At 39.9% G+C, this 26,347-nt stretch overlaps 1 protein-coding gene across 1 annotated transcript in view; it reads left to right on the top strand.

Moving 5' to 3' along the window:
* Nucleotides 1-18,910, top strand: part of LOC120541423 (ammonium transporter Rh type C 1-like) — a 71,138-nt gene extending 52,228 nt beyond the window's left edge. The window contains exons 7-11 of the mRNA XM_039773035.1: nucleotides 2,914-3,050; nucleotides 4,407-4,531; nucleotides 9,094-9,167; nucleotides 12,533-12,642; nucleotides 17,182-18,910. Coding sequence (XP_039628969.1) covers nucleotides 2,914-3,050; nucleotides 4,407-4,531; nucleotides 9,094-9,167; nucleotides 12,533-12,616 — 420 coding nt within the window. The 3' untranslated portion in view covers nucleotides 12,617-12,642; nucleotides 17,182-18,910. The remainder of the gene's footprint in view (nucleotides 1-2,913; nucleotides 3,051-4,406; nucleotides 4,532-9,093; nucleotides 9,168-12,532; nucleotides 12,643-17,181) is intronic.
* Nucleotides 18,911-26,347: the final 7,437 nt, after the last annotated feature.

Here is a 26,347-nt window from a genome sequence, read left to right as displayed (position 1 = left end):
GCACTGGGTGAAATGCAGTGAGCAGCTCTGGACAGGGTTTGAGTCCATTGCAGGCCCCAGTTACACAGGCTGATTTAAGAATTGCCAATCATCCTAACCTTCATGTCATAGGAAATGTTGAAGGGAAAGCCACAAATATGTGGAAAAAAACATGAATACTCACACAGACAATATCTGAGTGTAAGTTTTGAACCCAAGACCCTGAAACTGGAGAGCTAACCACTTTGTCACCCCAGAAACGGGAAGAACATGTGTAATGTTCTTTAGGCCGAAGTAGAGACACACTCGGAATAACGTTTCGAATGCTATTTATTTTCTAACCCAGTTCAACCAGCTCTCCATACAGCGTTTTAGAAAATCACACCCTTACCTCAAGATGTCATACGTCCCAAAAGACGCAGACCATAGTAATCAACACCTGAACATAAAATAATTGAGAAAAACATTATTGCAGTGGTTCTCAAACTGTGGGGTGGGCCCCCCTGGGGGGGCGAGAAGTAACATAAAGGGGAGGCGCGAAGATGTGAAAAAAAGAAAACAAGAATCGAAAATATGAAAATTACATCCATTGAAACCAAAACAAATTAACTTAAACTACATTCTGATACTAGAAAAATAAATATAGAGTTAGATAAATGTCGATAAAAGTTAAGTAGGTATAATAAAATATGCATCTATGATATATCCATCCATTATCCAACCCGCTGAATCCAAACACAGGGTCTGCTGGAGCCAATCCCGGGCACAAGGCAGGAACCAATCCTGGGCAGGGTGCCAACCCACCACAGGACACACACACGCGCCAATTTAGAATCACCAATCCACCTAACCTGCATGTCTTTGGACTGTGGGAGGAAACCGGAGCGCCTGGAGGAAACCCACACGGAGAACATGCAAACTCCACGCAGGGAGGACCCGGGAAGCGAACCCAGGTCTCCTAACTGCAAGGCAGCAGCGCTACCACTGCACCACCGTGCCGCCCTCTATGATATATCATTAATTAAAAAAGAATAAATTGGTATTAGTGGGCTCCTTTCAAAAAATTGTTAGGGGGCGCGATTAAAACTGTTATGAAAACTCGGGTCGCAAATACTTAAAGGTTGAGAAATGCTGCATTATTGAACAATCATATACAACATGCAATATCTATTCAGACAGTGGCCAATTGAGACTAGCAAACCCCATACTTATTTATAGCTTAGCAGTTTTTCAAAGTCATTGATATCTGTTTTAGAAAATTTGAAACTAGAAAAAAATAGACACACAAAATTCTCATCAGGTTAATCTGTCTCTTTATAATAAATGCAAATATCAGCCTCCTTCATGTATGCATTTGTAACGATTTTTTCCGCTACACTTTACTAAGTTTAACTGAAGATTGCAAGACAACCTCCAACTGCCATTAACCCCTTCCCACAGCGCCGAAAGGTGATTTATAATAATAAAAACACTATTAACAAACCCACACAGAGAAAAAAAAATGCAAAAACAAAAAACTATAATGAATACACTTTTACAACACCCTCACTTCCAATATATACTATGAACACAAAGCATGAAATTATACTTCCAAGAACTTTCCCCTCCACCTTTTAGATTTAGTGTTTTTCTCGTTTTACTATTTCTCCATAGTCCAGTTCATCAGACATGCCAATCCCAGAATAAAAAGATTTACCGCTCACACTGTTTTCGATCCTTTTCCTAGTATCTTCGAGGTGGCCACCCCAGACTGCAGCTGACTTGTGGTGCTCCCCGAAAACAAATCTTTCTCCTGGACTAAGAATGGTCATGTCCTTTCCTCCTTTGCCATAAAACTCGGACTGTCTTTTCTTTCTCCCTTCCTGCCTTTTCCCGCCTCTATTTAAATAGTGCGTCTGTTTCCATGGCAATCCTGGAAATTGTAAATAACAGCCCTGTGCCTCCCAAAAGCTCATCTCTATTCAACCCGCCTATCTTATCTTCCATATTTTTTAAATGACAACAGGATTTTACATAGAGAAAACAAGAAAAAAAATATATACTTTTTTATGTGGCAGTGCTACACATTTATCCATATTCTGAGCTCTCCTTTACTTGTACACTTCAGCAGGCAAACAGAGCTTATCTCAGCACCAGGTTAGCACAGCAAGAATAAGCTGAGCAAGGAGCCCAAGAAGAGCCGCCAAGCAAACTCATTCAGTCAGCTACTCACCCACAGACCCACATCTCTTCAAAAACAGAACACTTTCAGCAGTTGGTCATTATATCAGAATTGTGCAATGAAACTGGACATGGGGACATGGAGAGAGCGTGAACACTCTGTACAGGGCATTAGCCAGGTTAGAGATCTCCAAAGCCGTATCAGGTATGTTTGCTTCAATACTAGCAGAAGCAGAAACAAACCATCTGCGGTAATCTAAACAGCTAAACATGGGGGCTGACCTCTTCCTGTTGTTGTTTTTTTATCTTGTCAAAATGATATGAAGATAATAAGAAGAGACAGAAATATTGCATCCTTAAAGTACAACAGAAATACAATTATGCTAACGCTTCTGAATTGCTTATGAAAGGAAAGAGTACAACGTAAATCATTATAATAGGAAAAATATAAATGCTGTAAATAATAGAATATTTTGTTTCTTGTTTAATCAAATTTTGCTTTATTATGAGGGATGTTCAAAAAGTATCCATACTTTTTTTTTTTAACTCTGCTTATTAAGAATTTCAAAAACAAATTACATTACTTTTCTATATAGTCACTTTCATTTGTGATGCAATCTTCCCAGCATCATGGCAACATTTTAATGCCCAATTAGTACTCCTCCCACCTTCACCGTTTCCAATGAAAATATAAAAATGTGGAAACTTTTTGAACGTCCCTCAATCATTGATAAAACATACATTTCAGAGTTTATTTCAATCTTATCTTTGCAGCCTTTACTGGAGTCTAAACTGCACATCCAAGACACCTGTGGCATCCATAATCTTCATGCTATGCCCGGGTTGATTGGTGGCATTGTGGGGGCAATCACAGCAGCTGCTGCCACAGAGGGAGTTTACAGCAAAGAAGGGTGAGCTGTTATTCTTGGATTTTTTTTTTAATTATGACCATACAGTATTTAATCGTAATGTTAGAATGTAGAGTATATTCAAATGTTCTCTGGGAGGTACGAAAGACACAAATCCAACATGTACAATACTGGAAGCAAAGCAGAGGTCAGACACTCGTAGGCAGTCATATCGCCCATAGTGGTTTGCTCCATACTGGCCAGTGATGGCTTAGCCTACTAAATGGCTGTGTTGTATCTACATAAAACTCAACAACGATACTGTAGGTTGAAACATAAACTCTGATATTTTTTAGAGAAAAACTTCCAACAAGTGAAGGCTTTAAACCATTTGAGGCATCAGGCCTCTTAACCAATGAATAGCCTGAGGTTACAAATGTTTGTTGAGTGTTATTATTACAAAACAGTTACAATTAACCATTCCAAAAATATGTTTTTATAAATAAATCCTAATTTAAATGTGTGTGTCTTGTAGTAACACTGAAATGCAGATATGCTGTATTATGGTTTGTACAGAAAAAAATATTCATATTTGTTTGCTTTAGAGACTTCTACCTGACAAACAGTTGATGATGTTAAACTCACTGGATGTGCGTGTTTGCATTGTGGCGGGCGGCCGGGGTCCATGCCCATGTACAGTATATTCAGGGGGAGAAGCCTGGACTGTGCAATACCTCCCCCTGGGTGCTAGATGGCCACCCCCCTGGGTTGGAGCAGTCCCTCGGTTTCCTGCAGGGCTCCATGAGAATTTTAGTTGGGTGCAGCCCTGGTGGGTCCCACAGGTGCCGCCAGGGGGTGCTGCAGCTGAGACTCCTGAGCCCGTATGGGCAGCGCATTTGCCAAACCCGGAAGTGTAGCCGGAAGTCGGGTGGACTATAAAAGGGCCCAGCAACCACCTCTCAATGGCCAGAGCAAAAGAGGAGCGTGGTGTGCTTTATTTTGTGTGTTTTGGGACTGTGTTGTGCCTGTGGGGGTCACGGGGAAGACGTGCCCCACAGGTGAAGAAAAATAAAAAGTTCTTTGTTTTTACGAGTGCCTTCGGTGTGAGTCTGTGTCGGATCAGGAGCCTATATAGTGTGTGTATGAGGGAGGGAGTGAGTGAATGAGGGAGGAAGGGAGTGAGGGAATGACTGAGGGAGTGAGGGAGTGAGTGTGGGAGTGAGTGACTGAGTGAGGGAGTGAGGGAGTAAGTGAGTGAACAAGCCCAGTAACAGACTGGCGTTACATTTAGAACTTATTCCAGGTCGTGTGCCAGTTGCAGCTGTGACAGATCCCAGCTTCCCATTGCCCAGTTTTGAAATGAAAAAGTAGATGCAGAACATGAATGGATGAATATTTGTTTTTCCTCTTTCATCCTAGATTGGTTGATTTATTTGAGTTTAAGGATGCATTTGCAAATCGTACTACCAGCACACAAGGTGGATATCAGGCAGCAGGAATTTTTGTTGCTTTGGCTTTTGGACTTGTTGGGGGGACAGTGGTTGGTAAGTAAACATTTATAGAGATGACAAAATATATAATTATACAGTACAAATCAGTTTTTGTAGGTCATTTTCTTGAAAATGGAAACCTCAAAACACATGACATTAATCTCATGGTCGTGCATTTAAATGGCTGGGTTGTTTTTTCTTTATTTTCCATAACAGAGAGCATGCTGGCTCATCTGAAAAGTGTAAATGAAAGTCACTCCAAAGCATATATACAGTGAAATGTAAAGCATTTAAATCAGTGCACAGAGAAATTAAAAACCTGAAACATTTATTCAAAAGATACATCACACAGTGATAACATTTTGAATTCTGGTCATCTGTAACAGGGGTGGCAGCAGCACTTTGTGATTCAATATTAAAATAAATGATGCTGTTTATATAGAAAATATTACATTGCTTTTCAGATCCCTTAGGATCCACTTTATCAACCTTGGTGTGCATTCAACCCACCAGGACTGATAACTGTGTCATAAGTTCACTCTCTTTTGTCTCTTTTCACATCTTCACTTACTTATACCCACTTTGTGTGTACAGAGAGTGGAAAACCTCAGCATTGCCTATAAAAACGCAATGCAAACCATCAGACCTGAGGGATTCAATATTCTCTTCTTCTAATAATTATAATTTATAAATGATGGACTTCAGATTGACCTCATCTGTCTTCTAGTTTTGACCTTTAGCCACATCAATTGCTCCTTTTTTGTGATCTCCATTTCTAGCTAATGCTTCAATAAATCGTGTATGCTGAGATGAAATTCCAGACTCAGGTTTTAAATCCTTTGGAGTCTAAGTGGAAAAACAGCACAACATAACAACTGAAATCTATCTCATCTCAAACCATTGCACTGAATTCTAGCTCATCCTTTATAGAGTTCAGTTCTGTATGTGTAGTGTAGTGTATAGTACTGAAGCGTCCTGTACTTACCTCCACATATTCATGCCGCAGGTCTTTTACACTGTCAGAATTCCTCTCAAATGGCACTCTGCTTCATCTTTAACTGAGGTTTTTGAGGATTATCCCTAGGGTTGATAATAAGAACTGATTAATGTTGTTTTAAAACTGTTATCATTTAGGGTGTGTGCTTGAATGTATCTGAGGTGTATAGATTGTGAACGCTGGCCCCGGCACAGACAGACGGACAACATATTTTGCACCCACACACCGCTTATTTACACTATATACAATGTCAATATCACGTGCACTCACAACCCCAGTGCTTCTCGCACTGAATCCCCCAAAGTCCAGGGCCCACAGTCTCTGTGCCTTTGCTCTGGCCGCCTCCTGTCCTCTCGAGCTCCGTCCTACTGCCTCCCGACTTCCACCCCTGACTGGAGGGAGGCGGCCCCTTTTATGGGAACCCGGACGGGCTCCAGCTGCTTCCCGGCACTTAACGGTGGCCACACCCCTGTGTGGCGGAAGTGCCGGCTGCGCACCCGGAAGCCGTCCGTGTGTCCCCTTTCGTCTTCCCCCCGGCACTTCCTGGTGTGGCAGAAGTGCTGGGCTCCCGGGATCAATAGGCACTGGGGCGCCGCCTGGCGGTGGCCACGGGTCCCTACAGGGCTGGGCTTCCAAGCCCCCTACCCGAGGCCACCTATCTAACCAAGACGGACGCCCCCTCTCGGTCTGGAGGAGGCACACGCCCTCCTCTGGTCCTCGGCGTCGGCCGGGCTCCATCCCCGGCCAAAGACCACACGGGATAAACCGGCATCGGGGCGCCGCCTGGCGGTGACCACGGGTCCCTACAGGGCTGGGCTTCCATTCCCTGTACCCGTGGCCCCCAACATAACCAGGACGGACACCCCCTTGCGGTCTGGAGGTGGCACAAGCCCTCCTCTCCTCCTCCTGGGCATCCCGGCCGGGGACCACAAGATTTATTGGGCAAAACCACATTTACTATTGCTGCTCTATCTTGTTCTGTTGAGAATATGGAGCTACTTACTCCTTTATGTACTTGACCTTCAGTCCTATGGAGATCAATCAAGACACCAAGGATGTTCGGTTGCAAAAAGTGCCTTTTTTTTGGCATCTTTCTTATTAAGGTTTCCATTGGACTCAGACCACTGGAGGTTTCATAGACTCAAAAGTCCAGTTTTCACCAATGAATCCACAAAGCCCTCAAATTTTATTCAGTCATCTTGCTACCCAGTCTTTGTGTTATGTATTAATTCTAAAAATGCAAAGGCCAGAATTTTCTAAAAGTCTTGCCATGAGAAATCATCACATAAAATTAAATAAGAAGATTAGCAAATTAAGGAAGAATTCCAAAATACAACATTCTGGATTCTTTTTCAAAAAATCAGAATTCAAAAATGCAATGTTCAAAAACGTGATTTTATTAATAAGTGATAAAGGAAGGAAAAGAAAATAAGTGCCAAGGGTGAACACTATTAAGAGAATCTAAACTCCTCAACCTAATAATAGAAAAGATTAAGTTTTAAATAAAATAATAAATGGTTGAAGTTTATAACTATAAAAAGGTCACAAACTAAAATCTCCAAATCCTTAATACAGACACTATATATATATATAAAAATAATAATTAGACCATACATAAAGTAAATGCAAAATAGATCAGTGATGAGCCGGAGGCCACTGCACAGTACTGTGGCTGTAACCCAGTGTTTCTCAAATAGTGGGGCGCACCCCGTGGCTCCGTCAAGGGCGTTTGACCTCGGGAACATGCTTTTTTATTTTTCTTTTAAATTTTTTTTGAATTTAGAATTCACTTTAAATCTTTTCTGTTACATTTAATAAAGCTATTCTTTGTTGTAAATTGGTCCATATTTCTTTCTTTTTTTATTCTCTTATACGTTAATAAGGATACAGTGTTATGCAGAGGTGTACTTATAACAATTTTATAGACAAATGATACTATTTATAGTCGCGCGGGGGGCGCGAGATGTTTTCTTCTTCCTGGGGGCATGACAGAAAATAATTGAGAAGCACTGATGTAACCACAGGTGTCTTAAACAGCCTCCAGATAACTGAGACCTTAATGACCCCAATACCTGGGGGCTTTAAATTCATTAACGAGCCTCTTTAAAGGAATTTACTGATCTAAAAAACTCAAAAGACAGCAACAACCGCAGCATTTATTTCTTTTGCACATTTTCATACACAGGATGTGGCTGAAAGTGTATAACAAAATGTCAAAGAAGTAGATGCAAGAAAAGAAAAATAAATTGAAATTAGGTAAGAATAAAAATGAATAAATAGCAAAAAATTCAATCAATACAGACTTGCATAAAATAGGTACAAAATTAGTAGATTGCTGGATTCCTTATACATAGTATAATATTTTAAGACTATAAAGATGAGTCTGATGAGAAGGTCAGATAGCTGGGAAAGACACCACATCAGAGAGGAAAATAAAAAAATAAAAACAAAATCTGAAGGGGCCCCAAGACCAAAAGACCAGCCAGCCCCCACTAGACATTCGACCTAACATAAATGAACTTAAGTTGTTTCTAATTCTTTTCAGTAGTTAAAGCTCTAATGGTAAATAACATAAGAGAAATAATAAAGCAACAGTGCAGTAAGCATGTTAGACACTAGAATGTTATAATTAAAGAGAAGTTACAGCCAGTGAATTCCATGTCCAGTTATGCAGATGTGCAAAGTTATCTTTATATGCAAGGTAGTCTTAGCAGACCCAAAAGTAAATAAGAATGTGTCTTTACAAGTTTGCTTAATGAATTCCGAAGCGCCAGCATGGCATATGTCTGTTGGCAAAGCATTGCACAATTTAGGGGCGTAAGCACTGAATGCCACTTCATCAGGTTCTTTGGTGGATCTCAGATTGCAATATGAAACGTAGAGTGAAAGACACTTCTGAATATTGCCAGGAGTGAGATAATAAAAAGAAGAAGAAGAAGAAGAAACCCTGTGCCCTGTGTTGGCTGGGATTGGCTCCAGCAGACCCCCGTGACCCTATGTTAGGATATAGCGAGTTGGATGATGACTAACTGACTGACTAATGGAAAATTTATATGTTTTAAATGAAATCTACAAAATGTGTAGAAAGTTAATCAATCTAATGTCTTATTATTGTTTGTGTTGTTGAATTGTATTTTATCATTGGGGTTTGTTCCTGCCTTGCGCCCTGTGCTGGCTGGGATTGGCTCCAGCTGACCCCCGTGACCCTGTGTTAGGATGTAGCAGGTTGGAAAATGACTGACTGACTTAGCACAATAATTAAGCAGTGTATAGTTTACTTACAAATTTTTTCTTTGGTTTCAATTATTTTTTTTCATTATGAGAGATGTAATTGCATTGGTACAGTGCAGTATCTAATGCTCAATTTGGAAATTAATAAAACAGATTCAGCAGTTTACAAAACAATTAATGGTGAATATGCATTAATTAATGTGAAAATGAATGTCTCTAATACTTCCTATTGCTGTCAGGTACCATTTCTACAGAGTGATTAACTGTTTTGATTCAGTGTGAAGCATGACAGGATTTTTAAGATGCTTGTGCCACCTTGTGGCTAAAATGTATAAATAGTTTTTCAGTAGTGCCATTATTAATCTGTTTCAATTTTCCTCAATTACAGGTTTCATTTTAAAGCTTCCCTTCTGGGGAGATGCACCAGATGAAAATTGCTTTGAGGATGAAGTATATTGGGAGGTGAGCCTTCTTTTGACTTTGTATATTCTTGCTGTACTGACATATCAATCATTTACAGTGTGATCTACATGATACATTGTCTATCCATCCATCCATTATCCAACCTGCTATATCCTAACTACAGGGTCACGGGAGCCAATCCCAGCCAACACAGGGTGCAAGGCAGGAAACAAACCCCGGGCAGGGTGCCAGCCCACCGCAGGGCATGCACACACACACAGGACAATTTAGAATCACCAGTTCACCTAACCTGCATTTCTGGAATATGGGAGAAAACCCACACAGACACGGGGAGAACATGCAAACTCCATGCAGGGAGGACCCAGGAAGCAAACCTACCCACTGCGCCACCATGCCGCCCATTATACATTATAATTGCAGAATTAATTTGTGCCTGAAACAAACGTCAGGCTATCAAACTATTGTTTGTAGTGGTGAAGAAAGATTCCTAATCAGGGAAATGATTTGTTTTCTCTAGCTGAATGTCAGATTATTTTTTTTTATTTTTATCAAAATGCCAATTGCCTTATTATCAACAGTGGCTACTGTAACTTAGTCATTTGAATTATGTGCCGAAAAATATCAGAAGTTTTAAATTCATTGAACATTTTGTTGAGTCAGTTTATTTCTACTTTTAGAAATTCTTTTTTAATAGGGAAGCTCACATGGTTGTATAGATAATCTATCCATCCAATGTCAAAACTATTTAATCTAGTTCAGAGTTTAGGGGAGCAACATTTTGCACAAATCAAGTATAATCCCTAGACAGAACAAGATCAGATTGACAAAATGTGAATTAGAACAAATTACCAAATTAGTTTTCAAATTCAAATTATTTATAGAAGTATTAAAATACAGTCAGGTGGCACGGTGGTGCAGTAAGGAGAGTTGGGTTCACTTCTCGGGTCCTCCCTGTGTGGAGTCTGCATGTTCTCCCCGTGCCTGCGTGGGTTTCCTCCCACAGTCCAAAGACATGCAGGTTAGGTGCATTGGTGATCCAAAATTGTCCCGTGTGTGTGCCCTGTGGTGGGCTGGCGGCCTGCCCGGGGTTTGTTCCGGCCTTGCGCCCTGTGTTGGCTGGGATTGGCTCCAGCAGACCCCCGTAACCCTGTAGTTAGGATATAGCGGGTTGGATAATGACTGACTGACAGACTGACGGACATAAAATACAGTCAGAAGGCTTATATAGTCAGGTATGTTATACGAATCAAGTCATGAATGGATTGTTAAACACAGAGGAAATCATATTGGAAATTAATACCTACCAGATGTGATCAGGGCCGGATTAAGACGAAATTGGGCCTGATGCTGCAGCGCAAAAACGGCCTATTTTTTCTCGCCATTGCACGTGCATTCGACACTCACCGTACAAGCGCACTCAGACCAACCAAGGAGCCTTAATTGCTTGCGATGCAACCAGCCAGCCTTTATTGAACATGAATAATAATAACGACGAGGATATCGTAAAAACTCGAGATTAACATCAAACTATATAACATCAACATTCAATAGCAATTATCTGAAAAGTGCACTTAATGCAGAAAACCTAACAATGAAATACACACAATTTTGCAATTCTCTTACAAAACAGAGTAAGAAAAAATTAATTTGCAGAGACATTGGGTCAAAGTGACTCAGTTCAGACTCTTGAGGGTAAAAATTTGTCCACGATTTAAATTTCATAATAGACCAGAATCCTGTCGAGGATTTTAAAAATTCTAAACATCCATGACGGGCCCGCAGGCCGGCTTTTAGTTTCACCTTTACAGATAACCATTTAAATAGCCATCGATTTTTACTGTACAGCTAACTTTCAGGGTGAATAATTTACTACGTGGCACTTGCCAAACAATAAGAAAGTGGCAAGAATCCCCAAGATATTGCAAGAAACGCAGCTAAATTACTAAGAAAACTGTTTAACGTAAAATTGATAGCATTAGCTTGAAATATTCGGTTAACAATAAACACAACGACGTTATAGTTACGTCACAGCACAAAGAGCAATAGTAACTGTATAATAAGTAACGCTGTGTCTAGGCATCCGAAAGTCGGACTCCAAATTTCATTCTAAGAATTATTTTGAGGTTAATACAGCAAAGGAAAACTGTTCAGCTTCCGGAAAATTCTTGTCTGTTTTCATCTGGGCCTGTTTCAGGAATGGGCCTAATGCTGCAGCATCAATAGCACCCACCTTAATCCAGCCTGGATGTGATGACAAGCAACTGTGGTGAACATCTTCTTTGTCTTTTTTTACATATGCTTAGGCAAAATGGAAACAAAACAAAGTGTTCTGAAATTGAGCAGTCGGAGTGTTAGAAACAGTTTTGCTCTTTGCATCTTCCTGAATTTTTCTTTGATATTTCTCATTCTCATCATGATGCAAAAGCAGTTTGTTATAGAAATAGAATTGAAAGCGATTAATATAAGATAAATGATAAGAAGCAAAACCAGGGTATTTTCAAATCTACATCACCCAGTGTCTCTTCTGTTCAGCAAGTATCATGAGCCAAAAATAATAATAATAATAATAATAATAATAAAGTAGCCAAGTCTGCTTCTGTTTTTGTTCATCATACTTGTATTAACATCTCACATGAACACATCTGGCTATGGGTGACATATTTGGCAGTAAATATTGCAATAATTCAGTTCAGCTTCTGTGAGAATATAGCAAAAATATAGCAGAGATTTTGAATAATTTACCCCTTTACTGTTTGCAATACGGTTTCTGGTAAAATGGAAAGTTGTAAATTAATGTGTGCAGTTTACCTGTGAAAATAAAATCAATATTAAAAAAAAAACAAGTAAATAAAATGAGTTTTGTTTTTTATAATTCTTGTGAGCCTTTTTGACTGCATACTAATTAAACTACAGATGGCGCTATAGGCCTTCTTTTGCAAAGCTCAAAAATTATTAACAAGATGAGCACGCGTTTTTATTTTTGTGCTTTATGGTTTGATCCCATTATAAAACAATTAATCATAAATTGCATGTGTTTATTTTAAAAAGGTATGGAGTAGTCAATTTTGATCCAATTTTTAAACACTGATTTCTAAAGTAATGTTAGTTCAGCCAATAACATAAGGGTCTAGCTCTATTGTGTGACACATGGATGTCTCAGTTCTGAATTGTCAGATACCGCTCAGCAGCATTTATTTTAAATGGAAAAGTAACCTTTAGTCCACTAATATCTTCCAAGGACATATGGCTAATGTTCATTCAAATATTGCTAGTTGCTTCCTCGACCTATTGCTTGTAGTCCCTGTTAAGATGGCTGTACTGTGTGTGCAGTGTGTTTAACTCTCCTACTGAATGATGTTACAGCAACATCTTTTTTTCAAAGTGCCTTTACTCTCCTATGTCAGGTTCCTGAGGAGGAGGACGAGAAGAGTCCACTGGCAGGTGCGACATACGTCAACCATGGAAACAACAAACCGGCTGAACCTTGAATGCAAGAGCACTGAAGATATGAAAGGTACAGTAGGCAACAAATCAGAATAAAGAATCTCCATATGGTGACAAACAAGGACTCAGGCATCTAGAAGAGAGAATTTAGTATTTACAAGAAATCGTTTACATTTGAATTCTGCCATTCAGTGTTGACAGTTAAGTTCCAAAAATTAACAGAAAAAGACATAAAATCTGAAAGGAAAAAATAAGTCAGTTCTAAACAGCAGCTTCAGTTTTAAAATTTATTAAGCATTATGTGTAATTAGAACTAGAATCTTGTGCTCTATGCTGTTTTCAATTACAGCCAAATTTACTCATGAACATACGTATGCTGTTATAATTTCTGTAATATTTCAGCACTTTCCATATAGGAATGTTATGAGTATTTGAATTCAATCCAGTAAAGCAGAGTCTGCAGTAGTATACATAAAAATAAATGAGCAGTCAAGAGCTTAGGCCTTGCTCTCCTTTTTGTCTCAGTGAGTGTGCTTTGTTGTTGGAATTTCTAGAAATGCTATGCTTTCTGTATCCATGTAATTGAACAGCCATGTGATATAATATTTACTATCATTTAAATGAAAAAATAATCTTGCTGTAGGACTGGAAAACAAACCAAAAAAAAAAAAAAAATTGTGAACTACTCAATATGTCCTTAAGGGGGCAGTAGACACCATAGTCGTCTTCATTTGTATTTTTTTGTAAAGTGAACAGCTTTTTATTAAAGTATGAATGAAATGTCAAAACGTGCTCTTTAGAGCATTAGAAATATTTAAGGGATAAAAACAAATATATCTGTATCCTTCTCTTTCGATTAGTTGCTATCTTAAACATGTTTTAGGACTGAAATCTAAAGGTCATGGTACATACTAGATAGATAGATAGATAGATAGATAGATAGATAGATAGATAGATAGATAGATACTGATACAAAAAACAATATTAAATTAAAGAGTAATAAAAATGCATGTACAAACAGACAATATCTTTGAGTAATGTTAGCATTTACCCCCCTGGGTGGAATTGAAGAGTCACATAGTGTAGGTGAGGAACGATCTCCTCAGTCTGTCAGTGGAGCAGGATGGTGACAGCAGTCTGTCTCTGAAGCTGCTCCTCTGACTGGAGATGATCCTGTTCAGTGGATGCAGTGGATTCTCCATGATTGACAGGAGTAGATAGATATTAATGTTAGTATGATAGATAGATAGATAGATAGATACTTTATTAATCCCAAGGGGAAATTCACAAAATTCATGACAATATCTCAAAGATGGCAAATACATTTCCGTGACAATTTTTTCTTTTTCTTTAAAATTAACAACATACAAGTCTCAAAGTTTTAAACTGTGAATATTACCTTCTCAGTGAGGACACAAGTCACTTTTATGTCCATATAACTGCAGCTCATTAGTAGATGAAATGAATAAGTTTGGAGGTTTCCTCCGGGTACTCTGATTTCCTCCCACAGTCCAAAGACATGCAGGTTAGGTGCATTGGCGACTCTAAATTGTCCCTAGTGTGTGATTGGTGTGTGTGTGTGTGTGCCCTGCAGTGGGCTGGCACCCTGCTCGGGGTTTGTTTCCTGCCTTGCGCCCTGTGTTGGCTGGGATTGGCTCCAGCAGACCCCCGTGACCCTGTATTTGGATATAGCGGGTTGGATAATGGATGGATGGATGAATAAGTTTGGAGGTTTCCTCCGGGTGCTCCGGTTTCCTCCCACAGTCCAAAGACATGCAGGTTAGGTGCATTGGCGACTCTAAATTGTCCCTAGTGTGTGCTTGGTGTGTGTGTGCCCTGCGGTGGGCTGGCACCCTGCCCGGGGTTTGTTTCCTGCCTTGCGCCCTGTGTTGGCTGGGATTGGCACCTGCAGACCCCCGTGACCCTGTGTTTGGATATAGCAGGTTGGATAATGGATGGATGAATACATTTGGAGCATTTTGTTATTCAGAGAAAGAAGGCAAATAATAATAAAAAACACTTAGAAAAATATCTTTTTTATTATTTAAGATTTCAAAAGAATTCTCTTTAGTATCTTCTAAGCACTCAGTAATCCATCCATCCATTATCCAACCCGCTATATCCTAATCACGGGGGTCTGCCAGAGCCAATCCCAGCCAACACAGGGCAGGATGCCAGCCCAGCACTCAGTAACACAATGTAAATTTTTTTTGTTTATTTTGAACGCTGCCTGTGATTTTACTGGCACAGAAAGTTTCTGTTTGGCTGTGAAGATTTTACTGGGGTGACCCTAATTACAACAAATACTGGAATCCAGCATTAGCCATAAAGAGCATAATCTATACTTTATTGTCTTGGACAATTCTTGTCCAGCCATTGAGGGAGGTGGCTGTCACAAAAGAGTGAGGCTGCTCCTGGAACTGTTTTTTTTTTTAATTTATTTTACAGATTGTGTATGATCAGTTGGGTTCAGAGGCCCTAATAATCCCAGTACTACGATCACAATGCGATGGGATCAAAGGCTTAAATACAGGCCATTCATACATGACATTAGTAGCTGACGGGCATAAAATTTTCGAAACACGAGCTTATGGCTGTCTTAAATTGTAAGCAAATCAACTGTGGTTAGTGTCTGATGTCCATCTCTGAATGTCATTTGACTCAATGAAAGTAAACAATCCCAGTTTCTCTGGGGCTGCCAGAGTGCAAACACTGAATATATACTGAAGCAATCTAGAAACTGCAGAACTGGAATCTTAATGTAACTTGTAGGGAAACAAATCATGCAATGAATGAGATGGATATAGACCTTTTTTGAGGAGAAAAAAAATAAAACGTTATAATATATATCTTATAATGATGGAGAAAAGTTGAAGTGAAAGGTTGCTCTCGGCTCAGTTTCATGGTCAGTGTCAAAACAGAGTCCAATTATTGACCAGGGAGACAGTTTCAAAAGAATAATAATACATTTGTGACTTGAATTGCTTTATCCGAACTGTATTGATTTGGAGTCTTAGAATCAAATCTTTTTGTCTTTAGTTAACATCGGTATGTGTATAAAAGTTATGAGATGGGAAAATGATTGAACCTACTGAAGAATTTTACACAATCCATCTTTCTGTTTTCTGAACCTGCCCTCACGTAAGGTCACAGAAATGGTTGGGATGGCAGTGTGTCGAAGGCTCCATTCACCCACACACCCACACTCTTACTGGCCAGTTTACAGTTGCCACTTAGCCTAATGTTAACGTGCCCATGTTTGAAATGTGAAATAAAGTTGGGGCAGTCAAACCCTAAAAGGAATATGGAAACTAAACTAACGGGTCTGGTCCACCCTACTACTTATTTTTCAAACATTTAGCAAAATAGCAGTAACAGTAAATCTAGTATTGCTTCCATAAAGTGATCTTTCACCACAGATTCCTCTTTCATTTTTTTTAATTTCCTGTGTCTGATATGTTGTCACAAGAACAACAAAGAGACATTGGAAAGGTTTGGGGCAGCTACTCATTTAATATTTCCCGGCTGCAAAAATCGATCAAAAAGAACAGACATGTTCACACGACTGAGTCCAAAACAGAACTGACTTGCTGCCTTAAAATGGTGGCCTTTAAATGCAAGTAGAGGAAGTGATGTCATCAGGGCCAAAACCGGCAGTGACGTCATTGGTTGCCCCGGAACTGGGCGGGACTTCCTGAGAATGGTCTGCAAGGAATTGAGAAAGAGAATCAGTGCACTTCACCGCCCCCTGGTCAGGCGTGGAATTACTTTTATTCAAGCCCTTTAGTTGTCCCCTAAGCACACGTGTGTGACAATGCATATAAAGGTAAGTACACCAAGGTTACACCTTGCCTGATGAAGGGGCTTTAGCTGCCTTGAAAGCTTGCATTTGTAATCTATTTAGTTAGCCAATAAAAAGTGTCATTTCCCCCTACTTTCTCCTGTATCAATCTATGGCTAACATGGCACAACACCCTACTGCTATAAAGGTAAGTAGTGGCACTAAACTGACCCAGTGTGACCGTGAGTGTGAGTGATTGAGTTCTGTGATAAAACTGGTGCTCCATCCAGGGTTGCTCCATTCCCTGTGTTCAGCCATGCTGGGATTGACTCAAGCCTCCATTACCCATAAATTGGACTAAATGGGTTTGATATCATTGGGAGATTATTTGGATTACATAAATGGTTGTAATAGAAAAACATTACGAATAAATCAAAACCTCTGTGAGTTAAAGGTCAGAGAGCAGCTTTAGGTTGTAACTGATAATCAATCACTTTTCAAACCTATCCCTTATGAATACAATTATGTGGTTCCCCCAAGGATTTTACAATAAAAAACTTGTGGCACAAGCTGTTTTATTAATAAACGTATCAAGATACTATCATAACATGGAGAATTACATTAAAAGTAGATTTTAAAAAGAGTTTGCACCTCCATTATCCTGCCCTTGAAATGCATCTTATTAGCATTGTGTGATAGGCACTTACACACACGTACATCCAAATCATTTTTGATTTCTTGGAGATTTGGTGGTCCTGGCAAGTTGGGCCTACTTCAGCAGAAGTTGTCATTTCTTAATGATTTCATTCTGTCTTTCTTTCTCCCCAGGTTGTCACTGAAGCAGTTATTTCACCAGTCCCGTGTTTCTTTCGCTGCACACACCCCTTCTTGCTGACAATGCATGGGATGTAAAATCATGATTGGGATCAAGAAATTTCTATTTATTTGAAAACTTTATGTGTCCTTGGACATATCCGCCACCTTTTTGTTTAATTTTATATAAGGACTTGACTTGTTTCATACCAAGTACAGAAAAGGAGCCTCAGTTATAAAGTGAAGTTACAAAGAAATGCAATAATCAAACAGCTGAATCCAGACAGGAAGTCAATTCCAAAAAGCCTAAAAGTTAATGGTTGATTATTATGTTTCAGATATTTTCTTTAAATATAATTTATATACAGCTGTATATTTAAAGGTCATCCCATTTTTCTTTGTAAACCAAGTGCTGAAAAATCTCGCTCAAAATGATCTTTTCCAATATGCCTTTAAATATATTGTTATAGGCCTCCATTTTCATTTTTAAATGAATATCTTGTATTTAGTTAAAGTAATTCACACGCATAATGTAGCTACACAAAGCTCACCATAATCCCAAAGTTCTGTTTGATCTTTCTGACACATAATATAGAAAATGCAGCCATTCTGTAACAGTGAAAGGAAGACTTTACTATTGGGTTTATGTGTATAGTTCACATTAGCTGGTTACTTTGGTAATATTTATTACCAAACTCCATTTTAATTAAACAATCTACCTGAGATTTTATATATATATATACTTTTTTTCAAAAAAGTCCCAATTGAGTTTATATATTTGGAATCTAAGGGCCAAGAGAGAGAATACTAAAAAATACAAAATTATATCCGGCTTGAATGTATTATATTCTTCTTCTTCTTTCGGCTGCTCCCGTTAGGGGTTGCCACAGCGGATCATCTTGTTCCATATCTTTGAATGTATTATCTTGCTTTCCAAAAAAAAAATCTTCTATCCTTCTCCTCATTCAGGAAACACTATAGCGAGGCATAATTAGCTGTCAGTAGTCAGCTTTTTGGCATGCTGAGTTACGCCACGATGAGGGCTGAGACCTTTGTTTTAACTCTTTCTGCATTTCGAGATATTTGATTCAGAATCAGGACACCATCCGGGAGGAACGACGGTTTATTTTTTGAATGTATTGTGTATGGTGGTACAACACAATATAAAGGTTCTTTGTTTATGGGGCACAGCAGAGCAGCTGAAATCTCTGTGTGCCACACTATACATCTAATTGATTTGAACAAATGTACCCCTCCTGCATGCCATCAAAGCCCTGTGTAGACGTCACCCGCACTACAGGCAGTACCATTCATTAAACCGATGCTTCTCTGAGTGGTTTCGTCCTCCATGAAGCCCTCTCAAAGCCTGGCAAATCTGTAATGATTCAAAACATGAAGCCATCAGTCACAATGTATGTGTTCGTGTCCAGCACCTTTTACTACATCCATTCTACATTCAACACACTAGACATCATATGTTTGTTAGCCATATACTGTAGCTGGGGCAAATGAAGCAAGGTCATTCTTCACACTTCTTGCAGATTAAGATAATATTTTGTACTATTTATATTGCACTATTCCTTTAAAGCATCTTGTTTTTGAAGTACGATATTGTTATACTGCAATTATTATTTTACAATTTTGAAGAGACTTTAATTCCTGTCTGTTTTTTAATGGACAGTATCCTCTGGAGACTGCTGTGTATTCAAAATCAACAATAAATTTGAATCATGGCTGAACACTATTGTGTTGTTCAATGTTGTTAATTATTTTGTATTATGTAACATGTGTGTCATATATAATTTATAGGAAGGGTAAAAATTGTTGCCCACTGTTGTCATTCAAACACACTTGGTACAGAAGCTAAAAAACATGCACTGCTTTAGAAAGCACATTGGGGCACAAATAAGGTGCGTACTGTAAATATATTACAAGACAAGATGGATACTGAGGCCTGTTTTTCTTAATCACAAACGCTTGGGTTCACTAATCTGTTTTGTAACTCATTGCAGTGTATTCTTAACAAGAGCAATTACACATGTAACCCCAAAGCACTATACAATAATTAAAAATACACCAATAACCCTAACCCTAACCCTAATAAAAAACACAGAAACATCTTTTTAGGAAAGTAATGCTAACCGTAACATTATATATTATTTGCTTCAACAAACACATTCTCCAAACTTCCATATGAAGGATTAATGCATGCAATTGATAATTGAAAATTACTTATAAAATAGCCTGTACAATTGAACTGACTTGGAAGTGACACATTTTGTTTGCCGAGACACTTGAGTCTTACTCATCATCTTTCTTCCCATAAACCCCCCTTCCCCATCCCATTCCTTTACGTCTCTCCTCAATTTGAAAAGGCCCATTAAAGGCTCATTTGTTTTGCATACTGCTGATAATCTCATGTTGGATGAGCATGAATTTTGTTATCAGTGGATCTGCTGGAGTCATCATCACCCTTCTTGCAGCTCTTCTGCTTGGCTATTTAGCACTTACTGAACTTGAGTGAAGCCAGACTTCTTTTCAGTCCCTAATGATGTTGCTTATTCACAGATGGGTGCTTTTGCCAAGGGTAACACTGAGAGGGCCTGCTCTTTTAATGTTTTTACGTCTATCACTGTAAAATCCACCTTTCATCCTTCCTTTTTGGACCATGAAATAATTAAATCCTCTCCCCTCTACAAACTTGACTTTCTAATCCATTTAGCTTCTGAGTAGCGTCCACCAGGCATGTCAGCTTCATAAATGCCTAAACACTTGAAAGGCATGCTGTCCACTCAGAAATGCTGGCCCTTACTCTGCCATTAAACCCCTCAATCCAGAATGCTAAAACTGCGTCTATGTGTCCAGTATGCCTATAGCGCATCTTAAGCTTGGGTCTGTGCAGAACAAATAGTAAAGGAACCATATGTCCTCTTAAATATTACTTGAAATCAAAAACAACAATGAGCTCATTTTCAAGCCAAATTAAAGGCTGGTAGAGACCTACCTTCTCCGTCTCTAATTGGAAATCGAACTTGTCCTATCTCGTCTTCCTCCGCAGAAAATATTCCCCGTGGAATACTTAATTACCCGAGGCATTGTGCCCTGTCGAAAAGACACCATTCACAGCTTTGCGATCATGATCAGCCTCGCTTCTTCCAATGGAGAGAGCATGGGGTGATGAGCGGCTGAGGTCAGAGGTCAAATGGGTCTCAGTGGTTTAACAAGGTCACCAACTTGTGCTTGCCCTGGGCTAGTATTGTCAAGGGAGCTGCTCACACACTTTATTGCTGTTTGCTTAGCTCATTTGTCTGACAAGCACTTGGTCAAAGGTCAGCTTTTATGAACTGGTAGAACTTCATTCTAACAGGTAGACTGATTGTGGCTCAGTATGGGGATTTTAATTAATCAATTTATAGTTTATTTTCAAAATAATTATCTTTATTGTTCTAGGGTAAATGCTGCTGTGCATTAGAAAAAAATCTGAAGATACAAAAGGAATACAATTCAACATTTAAGTAATGTTACACAATATAGGGCTTTATTATCCAGTTTGTATGCACTAGGTACAGCAAGGGACAGGGGAGGTGTTATAGTTGTGCTGAAGTATTAAATCTGAAATGTCGGCCCGCTGGTATGAGAGTGTAGCACCAGAAAAATGGGGTTTTGCTCAGGCCAAGGTGATCTGCCTAGCTGAGGCAGAGATATCGCGCCAGTAATTGCACTTCTGTCATCACCCTTGCGTGAACACCTCCTTGTTCTGACTCCTGTCCTTGTGTGTAATGTCCCAAATGTTTTCAGAAAATGTAATCAAATAAAGGAGCTGCTGTATACTAAAAAATGAGGCAACACTGCATATGTATTGTATTATTGTGGTAATAAATTTTAAATCTCAATAAAAAAAAAACGCCTTACATGGTGTTACAAGTCATTATATAAACTGGTCAATCTCAGATATTATTACGAAGCGAAAACTGCTCATTTGTCAGCAAAGAATTTAAATATGTGTACCATTTGTAACAAAGGCGCTATATATGCACCCGACCCGACACAGACTGACACTGGAGGCACGTATAAAAGCGAATAAACTTGTATTTTTTTTTCACCTGTGGGGCACGTCTTCCCCATGTCCCACAGGCAGTACACAGTCCCAAAAGCACAAAACACACACTACTCTTTGCACCACCACTCCTCCTCCTCCCAGCTCAAGCTCCTGGAGTGATGGCTGCTGGCTCCTTTTATAGTTCACCCAGAAGTGCTTCAGGTGCTTGACCACCTGCCTCCGATTGCACCTCCGGGTGTGGCTGAACTACGGCCCAGATGGGCCCAGGAACCTCTACAGCATCTTCTGATGGCCACCCCGGATCCCAACAGGGCTGTTTAGAACTCCATCTCCCATGGAGCCCTGCGGGTATCTGAGGCACCACAGTCACCCTAGGGGGCTGCCACCAAGTGGTCCGGGGGAGGTACTGTGCAGCCCATGCTTGCTCCCCTGGCACATACACAGAAGGGGCGTCTCAGCCGTCCGTCACACATTTTAAAAAACATAGGAAACTGTGCAGTTTTTAAAAAGCCACAGATCTTATTCACATCACTCTTTTAATTCTGTGACTACTGTACATGTATACAAAATATTGTGTTTCTCGGCTGTCGCTTTTCCGAACATTAGATTGCATTGTGCAAGATTTATCAATTTGTAACAATAATTGGTCTTGATGAGGTCTAACTGCAATCCAGGAGTAAGAATCAAAAAGATTTGAAAAATACTCTACTAATAGCTCCAAAGACCAAGGAGTTTGCTTTTATGGTGGGCTTGAAAATATGAGAGACAAGAGAGGAAGATTGGAACAACTTTATCCACATGCTTCCGAAGATTAATTACTTTTCAATGGAAGTTTTCTGTGAAAGGGCAGCTAATGGTGACATTTTTAACGTCACATTAGTGTTCTGGGGAACATTTTCCTGAAAGCAATGTAGTGCTAAGAGCATTATAAACTCCATCTTGATATTAATTGTTAATCTATTAATATTACTCATAACCCATTATAACTATAGTAGCATGTTAGATCTTTCATAATCTACTGTATGTACTCCACAGCCTAATTATTACTTAGAACTTCTTAAACTGGCTGCCTCTTAAGACAGCTGCAGTCACTGACACTGGTCACCAGAGTACATTAAGCTTGAGTCTTTCTGAAACTTTCATGTGGATGGTTCCCAAAAGAACCATAGAGATATATTGTGAAGAAATACAAGAAACACAGAAAAATGGCAGGGTTACCCAAAGGTATGCCTTGTGTAGAGGGAAATAGTCATTAGGCAACTGTACACAAGTAGGTAGACCATATAAGTCATATCTAGTCAAAAAAGAAGGTGGCTCACGGTACCAAATGTGACACTCACTACTGAACGCCAACCTCTGGTGATGAAGCTCTTTATATTTCATCTGGGAAAGAAGTGACGTCAATGCTGATCAGTCCTGGAAGTCACATTTTATTACTGACAGCACCCTCTGACATTCAGAAGTGGTATCAAGTGGTATCTTTTCCTAGCCCTGTATTAGTCCAATGCATTCGTTTCAAAATTACATATATAGTCACACATATGAGCTGTCGGAGATGCCTGGGATGGCGATCTGGCGGGGACACCTAGGAAGACCGGAAGAGGGCTTACGCTCACCTCAGGCCACATGGGAGCGACCACCCTGGTTCCTTTGGGGGCCACGGGTACAGAGCTTTGAAGCTCTATCCTATAGGTGCCCGTGGTCACCGCCAGGGGGTGCCCCTGTGCCTAGAGAGCCCTGAACCTCAGCACTTTCGCCACACCCGGGAGTGCTGGGGGGAAGAGGATCGGGGACACCCGGAGTGCTTCCGGGTACACAGCCAGTGCCTCTGCCACACAGGGACGTGTTGGCGGAAGGTCACTGGAGGACACCTAGAGCACATCCGGGTTCATATAAAAGGGGCGCCTCCCTTCAGACAATGGCTGGAGTCGGGAGGAGAAGGAGACAAGGTCTTAGGAGGAGGCAAAGAGGCGGCCTGAAGAAGGAGAGAAGGACTTTGGGGACTTAAGGATTGTGTGCACTATTAAACATGGATTGTGTAAATAAACGTGTGTTGGGTGACATTAATGTGTCCAACTGTCTGTGTCCAGGCTGGCTTCCACAGAGCTTAGAAGACAGTTTACAGGCTCAAAATTAAGTGATGTTTCTCAGCTGAGTGTTCTGTATTTTCTCTCTCCTCTTTTCCCTCTGCGGACCCTCAATAGAACCCGACTCCTAATGAAGTCACTTCCACCAATCAAGATCCCTCCGGCTGTTGACATCACTTCCGATTCCAGTTCCACAAGATCCCTCCTCTTTCTGGCTCCAGATTATACAGTATGTCCACCATCTCACTTATGTGTATCAGTTCTTTTTTTTTTAATTTGCATCTTTTGAAGTATAAAGGGTACAAAATCCCCAAACCTTTATGCTTGTTCCTGACTATTATTAGTAATATATACAGTATATCTATATAATTATGATATCATGCTCACTTCATACTATCTTTCACAACTTTATTTCAGTCCAGTATAGGATCAAATATATACAGGGTGACACATAAAAACGGGAACTTTTGAATAACCCAATAAAAATAAAAGAAATGCAACAAAAAAACTTTATTGACAGCAATTGAACCACTACAACTTGCCTTTTAAGAGACAGTAATCCAAATTATCAATGTCTGAAAATTACATCCTGTAGATGGCCTCCTGTACGTATGCATTCTTCCAATCTGCTGTTGAGGTTCCCCATTGATCGCTGCAACATCTCAGCTGGGATACCACGAATTTCGTCTTAAATTCTTTGTTTCAGTTCATTCAGTGTCCTTTGCCGAGTCGTGTAGACCCGACTCTTAAGGTAGCCCCAGAAGAAAAAATCACAAACAGACAAATCCGGTGATCTTGAGGGCCAGGGAATGTCACCGAATCTTGAGATGACACGGTTACCGAACAATTCTCGCACAGCTGCCATTGATTGCCTTGCAGTTGATTACTAAATTACTAAATGGCGAGATTGTTTACAGCTCAAGGTCCCTGTTTCGCAGTGCTGCCAACTGTACATGGCTGCCACTACGCATTTCAAAAGTTCCCGTTTTTCTGTGTCACCCTGTATATATCACCATATTATGCAGTATTGTAGATCTTCTTGTTATCCCAGCTCGTCTGTTAAACTTAGCACCCCATCTCTGTTCTGCTTAGTTCATTATCAGTAACACCAAGTCTGTATGCATCTTTGGGGTGATAATCAGTGACCCGCTGTCCTTCACTGACTATGTTGTAACAGTCTCTCAGTCTTGTAGATTCATTCTATACAATATCTGCAAGCTCAAACCATATCTGACAGATCTGGTCCAGGCTTTGGTCTTATCATATATGGACTACTGCAACTCCCTGCTGGCAGGAGTACTAGCATGTGTCACAAAGCTGCTGCAGATGGTAATAATAATAATATGTTTTATTTATATACAGCGCCTTTTCAAAATGCAGTGGCATGTCTGGTGTTCTACCAGGTGAGACAGGCACACGCCACTCCTCTTTTCAGATCACTACATTGTCTTCCTTTAGTAGCACAAAAGAAAGTTGGAGAACAAGTGAAAGGAAAAGATAATACTGTAAGGTAAAAATTAAGGAAAATACCTGCTAACAGATTGTTTACTGTGTAAGGGACAGCTGGCAACTCAACCCGGCCGGGACGCCTCAAAGATAGAAGAATGGGGGACCGCAGCTACGTTTGGACACTGCCTCCACCAAAGCGCTAGATGGCAGCTTCCCTACAGTGTAATGGTGCCCCAGAATCCCGCAGGGCATTGTGGACTTTGGAGTTCGGCATCGCAGCCCTGCTGGGTATCGTGGGCGCTGCCAGGCATGCCGTGAGAAGACCTTGGGACTCTTATTTCCTACATAGCCCAGAAGGATGGTAGTCCAGAAGTACTTCCGGGCTAATGAGAAACTCAGGTTTTCCATCTGACCCGGGTCGGACCATATATAAAGAACTGCTGAAAACCCAGCAAGTGAGCCAGAGTCGGATGGAGGTGGACAAAGCCTGCTGGGAGGTGTGGAGGAGAGAATAGATAAAGAGAGAATTGTGTTTATTGTATTTCTTGCCTGTGTTATTGTGGCTGTGGTGCTTAGGGCACTGTTTATAAGAAGAAGAAGAATGAAAATACCTCTTAGTGATTTTACCCTGTGTCCGGAGTGTCTGTCTGTTGGGTTTAAAGGGGCAACAGTGACCTCTAACACCCACAACTGTTTATTGTGTGCACGGACCATACTTATGCTATACTGTAATTCTGAACAAGTGAAAGAGATGAATACTTTCAAGAAACCTCACATTTCACTGAGTACTTAATAGAAGTTCTAGACTTTAATAATCAATCTGTTGTTTGTATCAGAAAGCCACCAAAAACAAACCATTGGTCAACCCAGTCCTTTATACTGTACTGTTCTAGCCATGGCTAACATAAGTCATGTTCATACAAATATTAGATGTGTTGGGTGTTAAATAATTAAATTCTATATTATGTTCAATTAATCATAAACACCCATCTGATTACTGTAACATTTTTGAGAGTATAGTGCCCTATGCCCAAAGTGAGCTGCAGCATCATGGAAGAAAAAGCCATCATGCCTTATTTTTGGTACTGCCTGTGCAGATATTAATGATGATTCTTTCACGGTTGCTCACTATGTCAATAAAGCATTTGCAGGTGTCTGTTTTCTTTAGTAACACAGGTTTTAATAACATGTGTAGTGAGCAAAATGTTGTGGGTACCAGAGAGGGGCCAAGACAGCTGGAAAGGCGCTGACTGTAGGAGATTTAATGATTTGAAACAGATGGCAAGTTTTAAAAGGAAAGGCTAGATGTTTACATCAGTAGTGAGTAATGTTGCTGTTCATTCTGCACAACTGTGACTTGTAGCAATGACATAGATAATAAAAGCAATATCTGTTGATGTGCAGATTTTGTTTTTTTAGATTTATTTAGAAATCTAAATCAAACTAGCAGGTTTCAGTGGTGTCATTCTCTTTTGACTTTTCATGCTTTGGAGCCGACTCTCCTTACCCACACACTTACTGCACTATTATCCCTGGGTCACAGCATACTGCCTTTGTTCTGTGCCACTAGCTGTGATTCCCATCT

Source organism: Polypterus senegalus, chromosome 12 (assembly GCF_016835505.1).
Source record: "Polypterus senegalus isolate Bchr_013 chromosome 12, ASM1683550v1, whole genome shotgun sequence".
Lineage (NCBI taxonomy): Eukaryota > Metazoa > Chordata > Cladistia > Polypteriformes > Polypteridae > Polypterus > Polypterus senegalus.
The sequence above is the reverse complement of the archived record's forward strand: the minus strand, read 5'-3'. Positions and strand labels throughout refer to the sequence as shown.